This window comes from Lissotriton helveticus, chromosome 12 (genome assembly GCF_964261635.1).
Source record: "Lissotriton helveticus chromosome 12, aLisHel1.1, whole genome shotgun sequence".
Classification (NCBI taxonomy): Eukaryota; Metazoa; Chordata; class Amphibia; order Caudata; family Salamandridae; genus Lissotriton; species Lissotriton helveticus.
Genome location: NC_136073.1, coordinates 764,806,754 through 764,828,569, shown reverse-complemented (window position 1 = coordinate 764,828,569; position 21,816 = coordinate 764,806,754). Strand labels below are relative to the sequence as shown.

The following is a 21,816-nucleotide window of genomic DNA, read 5'->3' as shown; positions in this document are numbered from 1 at the left end:
AACCGTGATCATAGCGGACATACTAAAAGGGTACAATTAGAAACCATGTGTTTCACATTTTCACCGTTCTAATTCATAAGAGCTATGAACTCAACGCCCCGCCCCCCTTGCAGCATGGCGTCAAAGGAAGCCTCGCACTGTCTATGCATTCCAGGAAAGTTTGCGTTCTAGTTCTTTCATGTAGACTCTGTGGCGCGCCCCTCTCTCTTCTCTGTTCCGAAGCCGTGTGACCTGCCTGGATGTTTTGCTGCTCAGCTGCTCGCGCGCGGTCACGTGCCACTGGTTTTGACTTCGGGTCACGTGCTTCGAACCCGGCAGAGTGTTCGGAGAAGATGATGCGGCGGTGGCTGCTCTGTTTACCCGGTATCCTGGGGGTCCTCCTCAAGCTGGGGGGCGCCGAAGAGGAAGGCTTCAAGAGAAAGGTGAGTTAGTGCGTTGCGAGGGTGATGTGGGGCGGAAGAGGGACCGAAGACCAACATGTAACTCGGGGAAACTGCGAGAGACAGAGAGAACGAGGGACGAGACAAAACTTTGTTTGCTTGCCTGGTTGAGAACAGATCCAGGGAGAGACTTTCCCCATCGGCTGAGGCCTTTTGGTGGAAGCACCCGGCAGAGTTGTGAGGCCTCAAACCGAGGGGCAGTTAAATTGCCTGCTGGAGGGTGCCCCGACAATGGCGGAAGTTAAACTCATTTGCGCGCTCAGCTGTATTAGTTCCCTTCCATCCCGTGTTACCAGTTCGACTCGTCAAACCCAAGAGCACCCCCTGGCAAGTGCCAAGGATTCACATGCAGCTGTGCCAAAACACCGCAGTCTGTATTCACTGCCCCTAGCAAGGGTGGGTACTTTAACCAAATGCATTTCCACCAGTGCACCTCAAGCCCCAGCTTCCAGCTTGACTTTTGAAGTGAATCTTGGCTTCTCGAGTACTTGGATCAACCCCCAGCCATGTAAATGACACTCCTTCCTGAACCGCGACCATCATACAGGGGTGTAGGGGACACTACATTTCCTCTTGCGTGCTGCAGACTTATAGTAAACTAATAGTTAATGTAAACGTATGTGTGTGTGTGTGTATGTGTGTGTGTATATATATATATATATATATATATATATATATATATATATATATGTATATTTATTTTTTTTATAGAAAAAAACTTCCCACATGCCCGGCAGTCTCATCCCAATGCCTATATGTCCCCATGCTCATACCATGTACTCGTATTCATAGTCTCTCTATATGCAGATCTGTCATTAGCCCATCTTGTACTGTATTGAATACTGCTGACATCGCACTTAGTTGATGTAAACGTGTATAATCATGGAGTTTTTAAGTGAAACATTGAGGCCGGTTTGCAAGCGTGCTTTATTAAGAAGAAGAATTAGTTTAATTGCATAGTTAAAACCTTTGCAAAAAGGAAACATATAAAAACACGCCAACACCTGGAATTGGCAAGGTGCTCTTTGCATTAAACCCATTTTTCACGTAAGTTCCAAACTGGTGGTATGAAGGTACTGCCCTTTTACAAGTAAAGTGCCCAATTATGTTGGAGCCGGTGGATAAGATCTTTTTAAATGTGCCTTTCTGTTGTGTCCTAAGTTAATAGATTCAGAACCCCACATACAGGCATGATGACATACATGTATTGCACAGATAGTTAAACTCATTACAGCATGGTACAAATGATATTATCACAAGGACAAAACAGTAGTTCATGGCTATCAATGCTCTATTGATATTAACTTTGCACACCTTGTGACCCCCCCCGCCTTTAGTTCTAAATTGATACACGTGAGGTGAACCAATCTTTTTTGTCAAACAAGGCCCCTAGATACTTCTATTCCGTTATTGTTTCCAACTAAGTTCCCCCCAAGTTGCATTTTGATGTATTTTTCCCTATTAACCAGTGCCATTGCCTAGGTCAGATTTATTTCTAGCCTGCCTGCTTTATTGTTATGTACATTCTGCAAGGTAATAAGATCAAAAATCAGAAAGAACATGTTCTTTAAGCATATTCATGCACCTAGCAAATGGCTGGAGGCGAAAAAAGGGAGAATAAATAAACAATTTATTAGCGACGTTCCTAAACCTAAACTGGAATAAACTAAAATCATTATTTCTTGCTGCTGGCATCCATTATAAAATTCAAACTTTAGTTTGATAAATCAAATATTTTCTTGCACCGTTCCGTGAGGAAACATTCTTTTGCTATTGTCTGTAGGCCAGTGGACCTCATTGTTTCTTTATGTATGTTTTCTGGCATATAGTTGACCATGACCACTTTTTCATTCAGCGGAGACCCCTGAAGCTTTTTTAAGCCTCAAAAGAAGATATTGGAATTTATAGTGTACAATTGGGAGAAAAGAGAACGGCCCAGGGATCCTGATTCTGCATATGAATACCTATTGTTCTTGGAGGCACTTTTGCTCAAGGCTCTGGACCTTTACAGCCTTGAATATACAGTTGAGTGAAGGGTTGTAAGCCGGTGTACCTCCTTTTCAAAAGAATATGATTTTCAAAGGATGATTCCTCATTCAAATAACACACATTGATCTGGCTGATTTGAGTGAAAGTTGTTCTTTTAATTCACCACCTTTGTTATAATCATTTCACTCAATTTTGGTTTGTCATAGTGCAAATTTTAGAAAACGGAGAACAGCCGACATGTGTTTCGCCCTACTTGGCTATTAGAGCCAGGGCTTTCTCAAGGCTAATCTTTACATTTTAACATCACGAAGTCAACGGTGAAACTGTACATTTTCGAGTTATTAGTGAAACATTGTGGTTAAAATCCAATATTTAACAGTCATAAGGAAAGATGTCTCTTAACGGGTCCTAGGGTTAATCCTCGATCATCAAATATTGGATGGAAAAACCAAAAATGAGTGAAATGATTATAACAAATGTGGTGAATTAAAAGAACAACTTTCACTCAAATCAACCAGGATCAATGTCTGTTATTTGAATGAGGAATCATCCTTTGAAAATCATATTCTTTTGAAAAGGAGGTACACCTGCTCATAACTGGAAATGATTCTAGGGGTGCGCTATTTCAGTTTTCTCTACCACTGTTCTGGCTAATTCTCTTTCTACCATTTACCTGCCCAAAACCTTTTAATCAACCATTGCCCCACTCCACTTCTGCTGCATCCAAGAAAGTTTGTACTTTCCATAAATACTGGTCTGATGGTAACCACGTTGTCACACCATGGTATCCATCCAAGAAAGTGTGCTGCCAATGACATGTACCCTATTCTCTTTAACTACATATTGGGGTTGGACACTCCTTCCATTCCCACCTGTCTGCAAAACACTGTCTCTGGTGTTATTGCCTTGCAGGCACAACTAAGCTGCCCTAATATCTGATGTGCTTTACTTGGTGTTAGACTGGCTTTTTGGGGCGTCAATACTGCCAAATGGGCCATATTGAAAGGGCTTCTATGTTTGCCATTTTGTTTTGGTCCCATGAGCTGCGACTGGACCAAAAAAATAACCTATATACTGGCCCTTTCAAGCTTGCCCATCTGGCAGGTCCAGATTTCCTGAAAAGCTAGTCTAACACTGGCTTTTCTTTAGTGAGTGAAATCTGAAAATGCTTTGTACATCATGCATGAGCCCTCTGTGCCAGTAGTTAGTGTACGAGCAATCTAGCTACTTAGTCCTATTCAGTGCCCAGGAAGGTCAAGGTCATTGTTTGCTCCTCCAACCTCTTCACATCCCTCAGCATCCTCGTACACTCTTCTGCTTTTTTTTTTTTGCAGCACCAACAAACAGGAAATTATTCATGTCATGCTGCATGTGCTCTGACCTCAATTTCTTTTTCACCACCCTTTGAAGAAATGTGCTGATAGTTTCAAATGTTGTGCATACCACAGAACAGCTTTTGGGCGTTGGTGTATAGTTGTTGGTCTCAAAATAGAAATCATCCAGATGGATAAGTTGCTGCAGAAACTCACTGCTTTAATGTCACATATTGATGTTCTCACTGGATCATCTTATTTGATTTGTCCATGTTAACGTGTGTCATTAAGCATTTAATCTGAACTATAAAGTTCTTCCCCATCCTACATTTTGGCTGCCACGGGTGGTGAATTAACCTCAATTCCTTCTAGCCTTCTTCAGCACTATACCTAGAGATGCAGTCAAATCCAAAATATGACTCTTTAAAGAGGGCGTTCTTTCTGACAATTGTTTCTGACTATCTCGTCCATTTCTATTATAAACATAAGAATGTCTACTATATACGTATTTTTGGTCTGCGGTATAGTGTCTGGAGTCTTTGTGAATTCTTAAGGCTGCTTATAGCAGAGATTTGCCCTGTAATGGTGCTTTCAGTCACAGTCAGTGACTTATCAGGATAGTCGGTTGGCAGCTTGGAGGCTTTGGCACAGGATTGAAACCTTCTGAAGCCTGACTCCTAGAGTTGGTGTCCACACAGGCTATTGTTGAATTTTCCAGTAATTAATTTATTTCAGAATTTGCCAAAAAACGGTTTAAAATTGCAATGCTTGAGGAAAGCCTGAAGTGAGTTAGTTTTAGGTCTGAATTTTCATACGCGGATGTCAAGTTGTCCTATTGCCAACAATAAAATAGAGTGGACTTTTGGGTCCCCCACTTTTGATCTCTGGCTGTGTTTGACAACTCTTTTGTCTGTTGACCTCAAACTTTGTCAATTGTGTCTTGGCTCAGCTCCATGGAATATTAATCTCTCAACTAATGATATTAGCTTTATAAGTGTGTACTTTCCTTTCACTCGAGTGCCTACACTGAACTGCACAAGGGAGTATTATCCAACCATAGACCTCTGTGTCTGCTCTTACTGGCTCCCTTCCGTGTGTCTTGCTCTAATGTGTTGAAGCTGCATGTGGTAGCATATTTAACCCAGACCTATTGGTTTTGCCAATCTATTATTTTGTATTAAAGGTGTTGCCACCCAACCCTCAACTTCTGGCCACTGCTTATTCCAGCAGACGCGGCACTTTTTTGTGGGGGGGAGGGGTGTTTGCGCACTTTGGTCTCTGTACTTATGGATGTTAGCAAGATAAGCTTTTAGCTGTTTGGTGTGCAAAACATGCAAGAATTTTAGTAGTAAAGTTCATCCTTTGTGATCATTTATTGCTCATGATTGGCAGGATCACAGTTGATTGTATAAGACATGTCTTTGTGTGTCTTGAACTTTTATTTTTGTCCTTTTGTAAGTGGCAATGTTGAATGTTTATTCACAGCATTAACCTCTCTGAAACAAGCTCCCATTTTCCCTTTCGAGAATGCCTATCACTAGATTCGGTTAGGTGGTTATTCACTGTATGGGAAGCTCAGAATTCTATTGGCCCTCCATGAAATGAGGGCATATTTTTTCTTATAAGAGCTACCAAAATGTCGTTGTTTGAGGAAGTGTTTGTGTTCAGAAAAAGAAATGTTGAAAACATTTGTGATTTTCTCTTGCAGATTCACATTGAATTCAATTCCACATACAACGGAACAACAGTGAATCTCCTACATATAAGGGCTGTGGGACTGGAGGACACTGTGCACTATGTGTGGAGCACCATGGGAGCCCCTACCATGCTTCTTGTACATACAAACAGTGCACATAGCAAACTGAATTTGAATTGGACCAAACTGGTATCCTCCAGCCCCTTCGAGGCGATTCAGATTGAACCTTCCACAAGTGTTCAACACTCCACGGCTATAATGTTTACCAGGGTAAGTCCTAAGAAGGTTGAGTTCCATCAGACCAAATGTTGATGTGCATCAAATGTGAATTAATCCACAAGGATGGGATACTCAAAGTATGTAAGTTATCTGGTTGTCTGAGAGCATACCACTCGGTAAGCAGAACAAAGAGATCTATTTGGGTATGTACAGAGGGTGTTCATTTTCACTGTTGCCTTTGTAACGATGTCTAGCATTACAGCATAATGTGTTCGTAGTACGGGTCATCAACCAGTATATGTACCAAGACATCATTAAATCGACCTCACAGCTCCGCTTTCACCTTCTACCATCATGGTTTCTATTCATGTCATCTGTGTAAATACATGTCCTGATTACTGTAATTTACCAGCACTGTTTCTGATCGTAATGCACATCATCGAACCAACACAATTATGAGCATAAAGAATAATATTAACAATTGAACAAAATAGGCACCGGATGGGTATGGTTGTTTCTACCTACAGCCAAATCAAGGGTAACAAGTCTGTTGTATGACAAGTTCATTAAAATAATACATTCTAAAGTCCTGCATGCACTAATCCCCTTCCAAAATTGGCAAGATTACTGACAGTCAATCAGTGGTGCTACATCAGATTAACCAGTGCAAATAATGGCAGGTAACTGCAACAAAATATGATGCTCAATAACTAACAGAGGAAGTAGATCATCTGTTCCCTACAATAACCTTTGAAACCTAACCTGAATTGTAAGCGTAACCTGAGCTCTTGTATAACCTAGTAATGTGTCGTAAGGTTGGCAAAGGAGATTCACCGAGAACAATTAGAAAGACCTTGCAGGGTGGCACAAAATAAAACTTATGGCAAACCCAGTTCAGACTAGCAAGGGGCAGTGGGAACATAGTAGGAGTTCCTATGGAATTAGAGCACATTCTGATTCAAGCACCTTACCCAAGGATTCCAGCTTTGGTTTGTCCAAAAACTGTGCAAAAAGCTTAAATATAGCAATGAACTCTTTTAACAACAGGACCTCAAGTGCACTTGATAATTAAACATGCACATCTTATGAGCCATTCAGAGGCAACCTTTGATATTTGATTTCAAGTGAGATTTACCGTCTTCCTAAAGTGATATGGAGGTTTGTCTATGGTGGGAGCTGCAGCATGGGTTCATGATTAGAATACTTTATTAACTTGCCACTAATACCCAAGCTGTATGTTCTTACTTGTCTGTGATTGTTTGACATTCTGATCAACCAGGCATACCTGAATTCTGAACAAGACTGCATTTCACAGATGACTTTAGATAATTCCAGCTAGGTGAACTTTCGATTATCTCTCCTGAATCTTATTTAGCTGATCGCTGCCATAAATATCTCTCAACCCATTTATTGCTCTGGGCAGAAGAACGCAACATTCAAACTTTAAAGGGGATATGCAAGACATTGTAAGCAATTATTGAAATGCTGGTTCCCCACAGTGGCTATTGATTGATCTATTTTGGCTGATGTCTTCCAAAGAGTAAGCTGTGTTTGAGCACGGATGTAAATTCACTATTTCCTGAAGAGTTGAGGGAACATTCTGCTTTTTCAACCAGTAAGAGATCATTGTTGACAGCGGAACATGTTTTTTTGTGTGGAAAAGTCTGTTTATTACTTTTCCGATGAGGAAACAAATGAAGACAGTGGTATATATACAGAGTAACACCATGAATGACCCCAGGAATAGGGGGGTGTTCGAATCTGCAGGACATCACAGTATGGAATCTATACACTTAAAGAAATAATGTATAATGATGAGATAAGGGTGTTGACAAGAATGTAAATGCCCATGAATATCACATGCGAATGCGTGCATTGCACCACTGTTCATAAACAGATTCTACACAGATGAAATGGGGTATAGTAAAATTAGGACAAAAAGAATAAAGCATAATACAGGACTAACTATTAGTGGTATGCCGCCACTATGCCCACCCGCATTAAACCCCCCCTACGTAAGCACCGCACAAATTAGCAAATAAGTGATGCATGTGGTATATGAATAACCACTGACTAATTGTGAAAGAGACCATTAGTAACGATACGCATTGGCTCTGTAGGGATGAATGGGAACCCCCAATTTGTCACCTCAATGGCCGGCTCCCCATCTTGGGATTAACCCCCCAAATCCATGGCACTGTCACCCAGCAAGCCTGCCAATATTGCGTCCCAACTGGCCGCCAGTGGAAATCTGCCGAAACCCAGCAAAGTCTCCCTGTGCAGGGCACTGCTCTCTGCTTTGGCCCATGTCAGTAAAGAGCGACACCACGCCAGGGCGTGAGGGGAATCGGGGGATTTCCATCTCCCGGTGATCAGTCGCTTGGCAGTTTCCAAGCCCAGATCCAGAAAGTGGGATGTGACTTTGTGTTTTTTACTGCTGGTGAAGAGGTGCAGATGACATGTTTCCCAGTGAAACGGGAGGTCACGTTCCGTGCAGCGGGTAAGGACGCCGGCCACCGTGCTCCAGTATCTTCTAAGGGTAGCGACAGTGCCATAGCATATGTAAAAGGTCTACAGCAACCATCTGGCAACGAGGGCAGGCAATGTATGTGTAGAGAAAGTACTTATTAATTTTAGCTGGGGTAAAATACGCTTTGTGTATGACAAAAAATTGGATCTAGCGGAAGCGCTGGTTGCGGGGTATATGAGTGAGACTCTCTAAGGCAGCCGCCCATTCAGAGTGACTGAAGGGGCGTTCCAAGTCTGCCTCTCAATGTAGCTTCAGAGGATCTAACAAGATTGCAGATTGCTGTCTAATCGAGTTAGGTGCCCCCCGGAACCCATTACATGCAGGTACTGAATCGTGAAATGTGTGGAGGGCTCAATGGTCAAGTCTCCCCAGCGAGCCGCTATGGCTGTTATAAGGGAATGGTGTAGGAAGAAGCAGCCCAGGTGCAGCCCCTCCTCTAAGACAAGCACAGTGGATGGTATGAGGCCCCCATCCCGGAAGAGATCTCCAGTGTTGTGGATGTCTGCCTCTTCCCAGTTGTGTAGCTTGGCCTCCGTGGTGATCTGCAGTTCTCTGGGCGTTCCCTTAAGTGGTATAGTGGGGGCATATGGTATGGTGGTTCGGGTGACAAAAAGGCTTCTGCAATAGCATTTGTGTTACTTTGAGCAACAGGGAGTCTATGGCCCCATGCTTTGAGCAAGGGTGAAACAGGTGAAGTAGGGAAAGGTATGATAGGGGCTGGCTTAGTGTGGCTGTGTCAGTGAGTTGTAGAGAGGCCAGCCGTCTGGCAATCTGTTGCAGTTGTGCAGCGAGATAGTAATTCTCTAAGTTAGCCAGTTCTGGTGGCTCAGTGGACTAATGCATCCACTGCAGGGGCCTGTGTTCGACCTCATGGTCACAGGTTCAAATCCCGGTGGGTTCACTCAGCCTTTCATCCATCTGAGGTCGATAAAATGAGTACCATTGAGTTGGGTAACAATAAACATCTGTTATTCAGCGCCAAGAGACCCCGACGGGGTAAACTTGCGCTTTACAAATACAAATACACATTTTATGTTATGTTAGGAGCTGCAAGGTAAGTAAAGCTTATTAATGGAAACGCAGTGATGGGAGGTGCCCCAGATAAAATCTCTGATCGCTCTCTCTAATCCATTAAAGAAAGGAGGGGGGATATAGAGGGGCAGGCTAGGGAAGTAATAGAGGAGCAGAGGAAGGATCACCATTTTGGTGAGAGCGATCCTACCAGAGACAGATAGCGGGAGGGTACCCCAAAAGGTGAGCTGATCATGGATGGCAGTCGTCGTTCTACCTAGGTTTCTGTCGAAGTGGTCAGTTTCTCGCTGAGAAATGCGGACACCTAGGTATCGAAAGGAATCGGTACACCACATTACTTGGTTCCCATTTAGGGTATAAAAAGGGTCCTAGGTGGATTCTGAAAAGGGGTATAAAGAGGACTTTGCCGCATTGACACGCAGCCCAGACACATCAGCAAACGACTTCAGAGTGTTAGCCAATGAGGATGGAATAGAGTGTGAGCCAATGAGGATGGAATAGCGTGAACATCTTTCATGTACATCAGGATGTCATCTGTATACAGCGATATTGTGTGGATTCCATCACCTAGAGGTATGCCCACATCTACCAGAGTGCGGGCGTATTCCGCCAAGGGCACCATTGCTAGGAAGAAAAGAAGTGGGGACAAGGGGCAGCCCTGCCTAGTCCCAGCGTCCAAAGCAATAGGTTAAGAGATGTAAGGATCCGTTTTCACACGGACAGTCGGGTGTTTATAAAGCAGCCTGACCATGCCGATGAATGTGGGCCCAAAACCGAACTTGGCCAGAACAGCAAAAAAATAATCCCATTCAAGAGAGTCAAAGGCCTTCTTGAGGTCTAAAACCAGGCACCCAGAGTGTGGCCAGCGGAGCGGTACATACACTGAAACTCTAAAAAAACAACTACGAAGATTGAGGGAAGTGCTACGAAACCCATTCTGGTCTGGATGAACCAAGGCAGGGGTGAGGGGCGCGAGACGGTCTGTGAGTATTTTCGCCAGGATTTTATAATCTGCGTTTAGAATAGCTACAGGATCTATAGGCCCAAGGCTGTGGAGTCTTTGCCCGGCTTCAACAATGAGACTAAGCTGGCCGAGCGCAGTGAAGCTGGCAACAAAGAACTTTCTAGTGTAGAGTATAGAGAGCATGTAGGTATGGGACCAGTGTATCAGCGTACGTCTTGAAAAATTCCACTGGGAGCCAGCTGGGGCCCAGCGCCTTACCTCATGCTAGTGTTAAAGCTACGCGCACTTCATCAATAGTGATGGGGGACTCAAGCGCCATGTATTGGTTTAGGGAAATCGCAGGTGGTTCTTTTGAACCGAGGAAGGGGCTAATCTGCAGGTGGTATCTGTGGGTGGTAGACATAGAGTGTTGCATAATGCTTGGTCATGGCCGTATGACTATCGAGCTACGTGTGGGGTATGCGGCTCTGGTCATCGCGTATGGTGTGGATTGGCCAATAGGGGTGCTCCTGATGCAATAGGTAGGCTAAAGGTCTACCTGGCTTGTCAGATGTGGCATGCATTTGTGCTGAGTCAGCCAGACGACAGTGGAGCATGTTAACCTAGTCTGCAAGCTTTCTAACAATGCTTGGGTATAGTATCTTTTATGAACGTTGGATGTTGTGCAATAAAAGTACTGAATGCTATGAGGTTCACTTTCAAAAAGAATTCCTTGTGACAGTACATGCAGCAATACAATGGATTCCACCTAAAACATGTTGTCAAGAAGAAAGACATTGGCCCAAGATCTCTAATGAGTACAAACAAACGATGTTGGTTACAAAGGTATCAGTTTCTACATGGTGACAGTATTGAGGCACTCCAAAAGACTAGAGGTAAGAGGAACAATGTCTCTACAGAAGTTCAGAAACTGCACCGCTAGTGCCCAGCAAATCAAGGAAACATTCAATGAACCTGCATATAACCCAGCAACTACAAGTCCTTCCAGATTCTTTTTCAATGCTTTCCAATATGCATCAGTGTTCCAAAGCAGAATAGGCACATACACAAGAGGCCGTATTATAACCACTTTCCTTCTCTGCTTACAAAACTCAAACTGGGACATAGAAAGAAAGGATTTTGTTCTTCTCAAAGCCTGTCGTGCCTTTCCATGCTCACATAATCTTTAGAGTATTCACCTAGCTCTGATTTGCTGTTTGAATCCTGGTTTATAATGGCTTTTTACACGTCTCCGCTTATTTGCTTCAGTTTTTGCATAGAGCAATATAATACCACTATGTTGTATGGGTCCTCTACAGACTCTAGTATACTATTGGATAGCATATAAGAGTGATGGTGAATGGAATCTCTGTCAAACATAGCTGACAGACTTGGATCATTGAAGAAATGTGTATTGAAGCCATTCAGATTATAAGAATAGAATAGGTTTAATGAAGATTAGGAACACAGCCAAGATAGTTGATGTTGAGCACCAAGACTTTCGAATGAGATGCATTCATTCATTCATTCAAAATACTTTATTCGGTTTACATATTAGAAAACCATAAAAAGTTTGCAATTCATTCTTAAAAATATAAAAAGTACAAGTATACATATCCAGACATATTATACAAATATCCCAATACATACAGCAAATTTTAAAAAGATATGAACATAACATCATCAAGGTTTAAAAAGTCACTTCATAAAATACAACAAGCCACTTTTTAGGGATCCACATAGTTTTTGTACCTTAAGGAAGATTTCAAAAAACCAACCACAAATGAGATACACTCTGGCTTTAAAAATTGCATAAAATAGAGAGCGGGGCGAACCTGGCTAAAATTAATAAAAAAAAAAAAAATGATTTTAAGAAGAGCCTCCGAGGGGCATCATAAAAAACACAAAGTGTAGCAGATCCTGTGGAGACAGACTGTCGCAGCCACAGGGTGCTAACACTTTTCCTTTGTGACACCCCTTCGGTACGGCAAGTAAAAGATGGAAATAATCCAGTCGGAACCTAGTAAGTAAAAACCGCTTGTGAGCCGACAAAGGCCACTACCGGTATGGCTCCATATCTGGAGTGAATTTGTAAATTTTTAACATCGCCGCTATCGGGCGCTTGCCCATTTTTGTAGCGAAGTTAAAGATGGCTGCGTTAGTCCTAGACACTTCCCCCCCTTTTCTTCCTAAGTAGAGGACCCCAACCCAGGCAGTCATCCAATAAAACACCCAGGTAGGAGAAAGTCCATGTTATAGGTACTTTTTCTCCATTCACCTTACAGGAGTACAGCTTCTTGGGGCGCAGCCCGACTTGCATTACGTAGGATTTCGAATTGTTTATGGCCAGATCATGATCGGCCATAAACCTACGGAAAGTGTCGAGCAAAATCTGTAAGCTTTTTGGGGTGCGGGCCAGGAGAACTGCATTGTCTGCATAAAGCAAGACTGGCGGTCCCTGGCGTCCCACAAATGCGAAATCAGCCCCCATTTCTGCAAAGATTTTATCTAGATCATTAATATAAAGGTTAAAAAGAAAAGGGGCTAGTATGCACCCCTGCCGAACACCCCTTTCTTTGCTAAAGTCCCTAGAAACCCTCAAGTCCTGGGCGAATCTAATGTTTGCCTTAGTGTCTCTATGCAAATCCATCAGAAAGTCCACCAAATTTGCCTCCACCCCCATGGCCCTCACGGACTGCCACATCTTCCCCCGATTGACACAGTCAAAAGCGGAGGAAAGATCCATGAAGGCCATGTAGATTGTCCGCTGGCGGGCAACAGTGTACTTTCCGAGGATCCGATGGAGATTAAGGCATTGCGCCAGAGTAGGGTGACCTGGGCGGAACCCATACTGAATATCTGAGAGAACCTTATTTACTTCCGTCCATGCCGCCAATCTATTTAAAACAACTCCACCGAGGGAGTCGATAAGGGAAATCGGTCTATAATTCATAGTGCTGTTACGATCACCCCTTTTAAAAACGGGTACGATTGAGGAGACACCCCATGACTCTGGACATCCTTCCTTCGCCGCAGCATTAAGCACTGCCTCCAGGATCGATGCCCAGAGAGAGGGATTACATTTAAAAAGGTCCGGTGGGATGCCGTCTGGGCCAGATGCCTTATTACACGAGAGACTAACGATACCTTCCTCCACTTCTCTTCGAGTGAATACAACTACGTCCTTTTCCTGAATTCTTGGTTGCAACCGGGATAAGGTTGAGGCACTTTTTTAAAGATACAACTGAAATGAGACACCTATTCCTCTTCTGTTATATTCGTGCCCAAATCCTCGGCTCCGTCCCTTTCAAAGAGAGGTACATTAGCAATGCTCTAGAATCTAGAGCTGCTACATAATGTGGAAGGTTCTAGGAGTTCCCGCCAAGTGGCCTCCTTCAGTTCCGACTTACGATTAGCCAATATCTTTTTATAATTTATACGGAGAATACGAATCTGGGATTGATTCCTGGGATTCGCTTTCAAAGCGGCCTTTAATTCTCTAGCAGCTTTGGAGCATAATGGATCAAACCACTTTGGGTGTCACCCAACCTTCTTTGTGCCAGGACTGATAACAATGCCCCCACCTTGGAGACAATCCCTTTAAAAGCATTAAGAATACCCTTGGCAGTAGAATAAGGTTCCGCACAAGATTCACAAACCTTTTCGTGAAAAAGGGATGGAGTTACTTGGGCCATTTAAGGCGGTGCCTACCATTAGTAAGCTTCAGGGTGCCTGGTTGTACCACCCTGTCCTGCCTTATCAAAATGCTGCCTCCCAAATGCGCACACACAGGATTATGGTCACTGAAGGCTCTCTATAATATTGAAAAACCTAGTAAAAGGGGCTGAATACTTGTAGATATATCATAATATGATCTATAAAAGATCCACCATTGCGACCTTTAAAAGACGGAACCATCTGTTTACTGGATGTTACTACAAAGCACATGGTAGAAGACAAGTCATATTCGTCAAGCAGATCGTTAAGTGTGTCTCCCCGTGGCGAATGCTCAAAGTTAAGACCCCGGATCCTTGCACAGCCCATATCACCCATACTAATGCATTCAGGGTCCCCACACGGGTGAACATTAAAATCGCCTGCTATCATAAGATTGTTTCTAAAGGGGGCACAATACTGTTTGACAAAGCTATTCAGCTGGATTATCTTACAAACCCCCTGTCTATATACTGGATTATAGAAATTGATCAAACATAGACTAGAGTTTCCTTGCCTTAAAATAATCGCTTGGAAATCGCTATGGGCAGAGGAGATATCCTTAATCCTGCATTTCAGGGACAGGGATGTAAAAATAACCAAACCACCCCTGGCTCTTCCACTAGTTGCTGGGACTGCTGGGACAAAAAAAAGCTTTATACCCCTCCAAAAATATGTTGCAGCTCACCATCCAAGTCTCCTGAAGACAGATCACGGAGAAATGCCAGATGAACTGCATCCATAGTGGGTCTACAATCTTCTCTGCCAGCCCAGTAATATTCCAAGATAGGACATTGTAGTCCTCTATCTTGGGTCGGTCCCCTAGAACTACAATAGGTAGATCCTCCAGTAGCACGGGGATTGGTATTACTCGCTCCACCTGAGCTGTTGGCCCTGCACCAGTTATGGCCTCTGATAACTCAGCAGTAGGTATCTCTGGTAGTACTTTATCCAGATAACCAGCATCGGGAGAAATAGAATCAACAGGTGCAGGTATCTGGGCCATTGATTCTAAGAGCTCTGAGCTGTTACTTAGTCAATCGCAGTCATTCAGCCCTGACAGAGCTGCGAATCTATTTGGCCCCTGTACAACAGAAAGGGGATGACAATCCCTCCGTAAACTATGCCTTTCAACCCAAGGGTTAAATTACCCGGTACTGGACGTCTTCACCAACTCTTGAGGCCTGGTATAAAGTGCTGAATTAAAATTAATCTGTCTTGGGTTCATAGCCTTATAAAAGTATCCCAATGGTAGTATCTGAATACCTTGGCCCCTTTTTGCTGGACTAGCATTTACCTCCCAAAAAATTCTCTCTACGGACAGCGGATTAGTAAAATTCACAACAATACAGTCCCCCTCCCTAGTTTTCCTAGAGCTTCCAAGCCAAGCAACTCGACGGACCATAATAATATTGCGTGCAATCGCAGGGCCAGCATCAATATTACAGGACAGCCAATGTGTAACCTTATTTTTAAGCTGAAAAAAGTCCTCCTTTGTGCCCATTGGAAGAGACTGCACATTCCCTTAGATAGCCACCAACGGTGTTGATTGCGGCAGTAGATCAATCATAGGTAATTTCTGCTGAACGTCATTGGTGTACCCCTGCAACATGCCCCCGTTCTTTCCCACTACACTAAGAGCTGCACCATGTTGCTTTATTGCCTGTGCTCCATCTGTTGTTAAACAATCAGGAGCCTTGTCATTCAGCCCTCCTGGGCAGTTAAGACTCACATCTGTAACAGCAGGTGCACAATTAATTTGAGGGCGAGGGGTTTCAGATATCCCATCTATATGTACCTTCGGGAGTTCTTTATTTATAGCAGAAGGGGCTGACACAGTACTACTTCGATTTTGAACAGATTGTATAGTATTGTGCTGATCTGCTATACTTTGCTCAATGTTATGTAGTTTAATCATAATTGGGCGGAGTTTATCTTCCAATATGCTGCATAGTGCGGATTAAAACACTTCTATCAATGGGAGATCAATCGCAGCAGGAACTGGTGTCGGTGATACCTTAGTTTCTGCTGCTGGAATTGACGTTACATTGGATTTACTCTTTTTGGCTTGACTGCCCATTGTTTTGCCTTTTCTCTTTGTACTCCCAATTGATGAACCTGCACCCCCCACTTGTTGCGGCGGATTATTGTCGCCAGTAACCTCTGTATTTGTAGTAGAGGTCGCCCTTCCTTCCCCATCCTTTCTACTAAGAGGTGCTGGGACAGCCTCCTGCCTATTTGCCACAATAACAGAAGACAAGGGCATAGCTAGGACGTCCTGCTGAGACTCCAAAACAGGGGTAAGCACAACCACCTCTTGAATGTCACTACCTTCCCCCTGTGTATGTATAGTACCTCCAACCTCATCAGGGCAATTATTTAGCTGAATATTAACCCCATCCAAAAGAGGTAAAAGGCCACTGGTAGGTGAACTATAAAGGCGTCTATTTACCATGTAAAGGTCCCTGTCTATCAATGTAGCAGCTCTAGACAGTAAGGCATCCATGGTAGTTACAGTTGCTTTTGCATTGCCTAAAGCCCGGTCCTGATTTACCTGTATCCTACGCATCCCCATAATTACAGCGCTTGAACAATATCACAATCTTGCCTTAAAACAATAATCCCACAAAAAGAAGAAAAAAATATCATGTAACAAGTTTAACTCTGAGTTCCCCTAAAAAAAGAAAAACTAACCAATGGGAATGTAAAGATATGTCTGGCCTTATAAAGTCACCAGTTAAGATTCCAATATCACTGATCGAATCTTTGGGAGCACCGATGCGGCTTTGGAAAGGGGGTGGCTCCGCCTTGCCTCCTCCTGGCTACGATGGGCGCGGACGGGCCCGCCCTTGGTCCGGACTTCGCCCAGGCAGCGCCTGGGCACTCCAGCGCGCATTCCTCACCGCGGGAGCCTGAGCGTCCTTTTGGGCGCCTCCTGGCGCTCTGAGCAGCCGTCAGTGGCGTGCGTGCCGCAGGGGACGCTGGGAGGTGTAGTTTGCCTCCCCTCCGGCATCCGTCCACGCTGCAATGGCCCCGGTGTCTCTCGGCTGTGGCGGCTCCTATGTCCACAATGCCCCCAGAAGGTAAGATTAAGAAAAGCTGACTCTTGGCGGTGGCGGCAAATAGAGAACGAGCTCCATACTATACAACATTTGACCCATCATTCACAGTAGAAACAGAGAAAACACTTAAAGGAAAGTGATGCTTTGATATTATAATACGTGTTTTCACCAATTCCTTGATCACCAAGCTCACTAACCAAATCAAACGATACTTTATTAGATTGAAATAATTAATTATACAAGTGCACATTTAAAACAGTACAATTCATTTCACATTAAAAGTGTACCAACCTCTCTAAGATGAGACCACCTCGACACTTCACTGTTTCCAAACACTAAATTATTTCTTCTTACTTTTATATTCTCTGCATCCTGAAAACTTAGTGCAACCTCCTGCCTGCCATGCTATCCATAATTAGACACTTATCTGGGCAATTCGACCATGACCCAGTTGCAGCGGCCGCATTTAAATAGGGAAGGGGGAGGGAAGCGCAGCTGGGAGGCGGGAGCGGGAACCGGCATGGGGGAGCGTCCTTAGGGGCAGCAGCGACGGGAAGGAAACCGGCATGGAGGACACAAACAGGAACAGGAAAGACAGAAAAAAAGGCACAAAAAGGAAAAAAGACACAATAACAAGACACCAACAAGAACAGAACAAAGGGACACAGAGACGGAGAGCAGCAGAAGAGCAAGGCTCTCCCACTGGACCATCAGGAATGAGGCACAGGCAGGAGCCTGCGGGTGGAGGAGGGCCTCGAACACCTACCAGCAGAGGTGAAATGGGATCAGCGGCACAACAGCGGAGCTGCTGGGGAGAGAGCAGGTCTCTGACCAGGATGTCAGAGGTCTTGCTTGGACACCCGAGCAGCGGCCGCCATTAAATAGGAAAGGGAGGAGGGAAGAGCAGCTGGGAGGCGGGAGCGCGAACCGGCAGGTGGAGGGGCAGCAGCGGCGGGAAGGAAACAGGCATGGAGGACACAAACAGGAACAACAGGAAAGACAGAAAAACAGGCAAAAAGGCACAAAGAGGAAAAAAGGCACAATAGCAAGACATCAAAGGCACAATACCAAACACTAACAAGGACAGAACAAACTAGCACAGAGACGGACAGCAGCAGACCAGCAGAAGAGCAAGGCTCTTCCACTGTACCACCAGGGATGAGGGCAGGCAGCAGCCTGCGGATGGAGAAGGGCCTCAAACACCTACTAGCAGAGGTGAAACTGCGGCAGCGGCACAACAGCGTAGCTGCTGGGGGAGAGAGCAGGTCTAATACATGCTTCAGCCCTGGGGGACCTCTGGGGTACCTATACCATAGGTACCTTAGGACCATATACTAGAGACGTATAAGGCTACTCTAGTATCCAAACTGGGATGTACCGAAGTACTGAACTTAACAAATGTAGGGAGAAAGCAGATGGACTGGAGTCCTGATTTGCAGGATTCCAGTCAGACTAGTCAATAACAGTTTAGCACTAGGCAAAAAGTGGGGGTAACCATGCAGAAGGATCCTACCTTCCTACAGTAAGGTATTATCCCTAGTCCTCCCAGCCTGCATGTGCATTAACCATTGCAGCTGTCTTTAGTTGAGCATTCCATGTTAAATATTTGAATTAGACTTCTAACCTCAAATTTTAAATACATGAAAAGTCAGTTCCCTGGTGCTGGTGGTGTTGAGCTAAGATTCTTGGCCATTTTTAGGTCTAGGGTTAGATAAGATCTTTTGATTTTACTAAATTTCTGGCTAGAAGTACGTATATGAGCTTTCAGCCAGCCCTCTTCAGCCATGGCCTCTTAGCGTTACAAAAGGTGGTGGTGATGGACGGAGCATCTGAACCAATCAAACACTCACACCCAGTCAAAAGATCTGGGTTTGATCCATCACCGTTCTTTAGCCCACTCTGCCACCCCAGTTCAGACATGGCTATATGCAAATCAGTCTGACCCTGTGCCTCATGGGAACAGTCCAGCCCGAACTGCCAAGCCATGCCTTCCCTGGACCGGAAACAAGCTTCCGAGGACCGGTTTCTGGCATTCCAGCCGTCTTCAGCCCGGCTTGCTTTAATCCAGTGGCAAAGTGAGCAAGGGACTCACGTCTGAGCATACCCTGCCACACTTATGGTGGCCAAAGCGGTACAAAAGGGGGTGGTGATGGACGGAGCATCTGAACCAATTAAACACTCACACCCAGTCAAAAGATCTGGGTTTGATCCATCTACTGGGGTGAATGTATGACATTGTTCTGCATTCTGTCCATCAACTGTTGTTTTGCATTTGTCACCCCAAGTGGGATGGGTATGCTCAGACGTGAGTCCCATGCTCTCCACACCACTGGAGTCAAGCTATCCTAGCTGAAGACGGCTGATAGCCAGAAACCGGTCCTAGGATGCTTGATTCCGGTCCAGGAAAGACATGGCTTGGCAGTTCGGGCTGGACTGTTCCCATGAGGCACAGGGTCAAGGCTGATTTGCATATGGCCATGTCTGAACTGGGGTGGTGTGGAGTGCAAAAAAACGATGGATTTAGGCCCAGATCTCTGTACTGGGGTGAATATATGACAATGTTCTGCATTCTGTCCATCAACTGTTGTTTTGCATTTGTCACCCCGAGTGGGATGGGTATGCTCAGACGTGAGTCCCATGCTCTCCACACCACTGGAGTCAAGCTATCCTGGCTGAAGACGGCTGATAGCCAGAAACCGGTCCTAGGATGCTTGATTCCGGTCCAGGAAAGACATGGCTTGGCAGTTCGGGCTGGACTGTTCCCATGAGGCACAGGGTCAGACTGATTTGCATATAGCCATGTCTGAACTGGGGTGGCAGAGTGGGCTAAAGAATGGTGATGGATCAAACCCAGATCTTTTGACTGGGTGTGAGTGTTTGATTGGTTCAGATGCTCCGTCCATCACCACCCCCTTTTGTACCGCTATGGCCTCTTAGCGTGCCATTCGCATTGTTATTCTGCCCACTACATCAAACTGCATGAGGCAGTGGGCCAGACCACATTTGGCATAGGCTAACTGTACTGTGAGTGACGGCACACAAGGAGCACACAGACACACAAAGCACTTCTTTACTGACATGGGCTATTACGGTAATATGTGCTTTTTAAGATCGAGAATATATTCTCTTTTAAATTGAGGGGAAACCTGCATCTTCCCCCAACGTGTACGCTTTGCAAAAAATATGAAAATCAATTTTTTACACATCCAGAAGACTGATAGCCAATGCCAGACCTATTGGGTTTGCCATTAATTGTTGGTTTTTAATGCCAAATATGTTTTTGTCAAAGAAGCTCCTTTTGGCACCACTAGCAATCACATTTTTCTTTCATCTGCAAGAAATCGACTTTGATGGCTGGTATGCTTGTTGCATACAATGTTCTTAAATTCTTCCCCAATATGCAGTAGCCAAATATTTTTAGAGTCATTTCCACTTGATTTATCCAGCAACTGTTCTTTCGATACTTTCATGCTAATAACGCCATACACGGACTTTTGCATCGTCTCTACGCGGGAATTTAAATGTATACTATCCAAGAACAGTATTGCCTGCATCTGGTTATGCCTTCTGTTGTGTGGAGTCCACGTTCCAATTTTATGATCCTGGGTGGGGGCCCAAGCCGTAGTTTTCTTTTGAAACCTTTCTTTTGTATCTTTGGCATTTTTTAGTGACCCTCATAGTTCTGCACCTTATGTTTCTGCTGCCACTGCCTTAATTCTGTACACGTCTAGGATGGCTTTTACTGGACCTATCCTCAACGTTGCGTTTGCAGCGGAGTGTTGTTCCCATGGTTTGTTTCATGCTACCTTCATTTTTGTTGAGCTCATGATAAGTTGTTGTCAAGCTTTATGTCAGTAGTCAAAATATGTAACTTTCTATTTCAGCCCTGTTTAGCGTAACATTGTATTCAAGGTGGGTCTTTTTTATTTCATAATCGTAATTTTTTTATTTTTTATCTTGGATTCATCTGAGTTTCTTTTTGTAGTAGTATGTTCCAAAGCCTTTTAATGCATGACACATTCTGAGTTCCTTTAGTGTTAGGAATACAGCACCATTGGCAAATAGTAGAATCACAGTTTTTTCATCACCCAACTTCCCTTCCATATTAATGCCAGATAGGAATGATCTTACATCATTTATAATTTCATAAAATTTGAACTAGGCTGTATCCCTAGTTGGCCATTGCATTAATTGCAATGTTGCTGGTGCATTCATCATCTTTTCCTTATCTGACCCTTGATGAAGTACTTTGCTGCAGCCGTATTAGGACCATGACCAATTGCTTTGGAATTCTTTGTTCTTTCACTGTAATCCAAAGAATGTTCATATTGATTGTCTGTCAAGTACAGGGTGACTTTCTTCAGTTGGGTGTATTTTCTGCAGATCAACTACACCCTCAAAGTCTCATTGATTGTACTTGAGCCTACTTTGCACCCTGCTTGGATCCCACCGACCACTGAATAGTTTCCTTTTACGCTATATTTTTTTTTACTTTGAACATGTGACAACACTACTCCAAGCCTACTTGTATAGTATGTGTGAAAAGTATGCTCTTTCTCTTTTGTAAATTCCCAAATACAGTGCTTTCCAGACACCCTCCCTCTTTAAATGTCTCACACTTCTTGGAACTCTGCTTTACAATTTACACCTTTTGTTACTATTTCCCACATAATTACATAATTATCACAAAATTATTAGCACACTTTGAATAGTATAATAAGAATCCTAAGAATGTCTTCACTCTTTGTCTCAATCTGGAGCTTCTATCCGTATTGTTGTTCTCACTTGGTAACTTTCTTCGCTGCTTTTTTCTTCCAAAATTCTTAACCTGTGCAGTGCTTAGGGGCTGTACCCTATCCAGAAGTCAGGTTTCAAGCC

The 21,816-nt window shown here is 44.0% G+C and overlaps 1 protein-coding gene across 1 annotated transcript in view; it reads left to right on the top strand.

Moving 5' to 3' along the window:
• Positions 1 to 210: 210 nt before the first annotated feature.
• Positions 211 to 21,816, top strand: part of GLMP (glycosylated lysosomal membrane protein) — a 107,062-nt gene continuing 85,456 nt past the window's right edge. The window contains exons 1-2 of the mRNA XM_078670074.1: positions 211 to 422; positions 5,451 to 5,708. Coding sequence (XP_078526200.1) covers positions 240 to 422; positions 5,451 to 5,708 — 441 coding nt within the window. The 5' untranslated portion in view covers positions 211 to 239. The remainder of the gene's footprint in view (positions 423 to 5,450; positions 5,709 to 21,816) is intronic.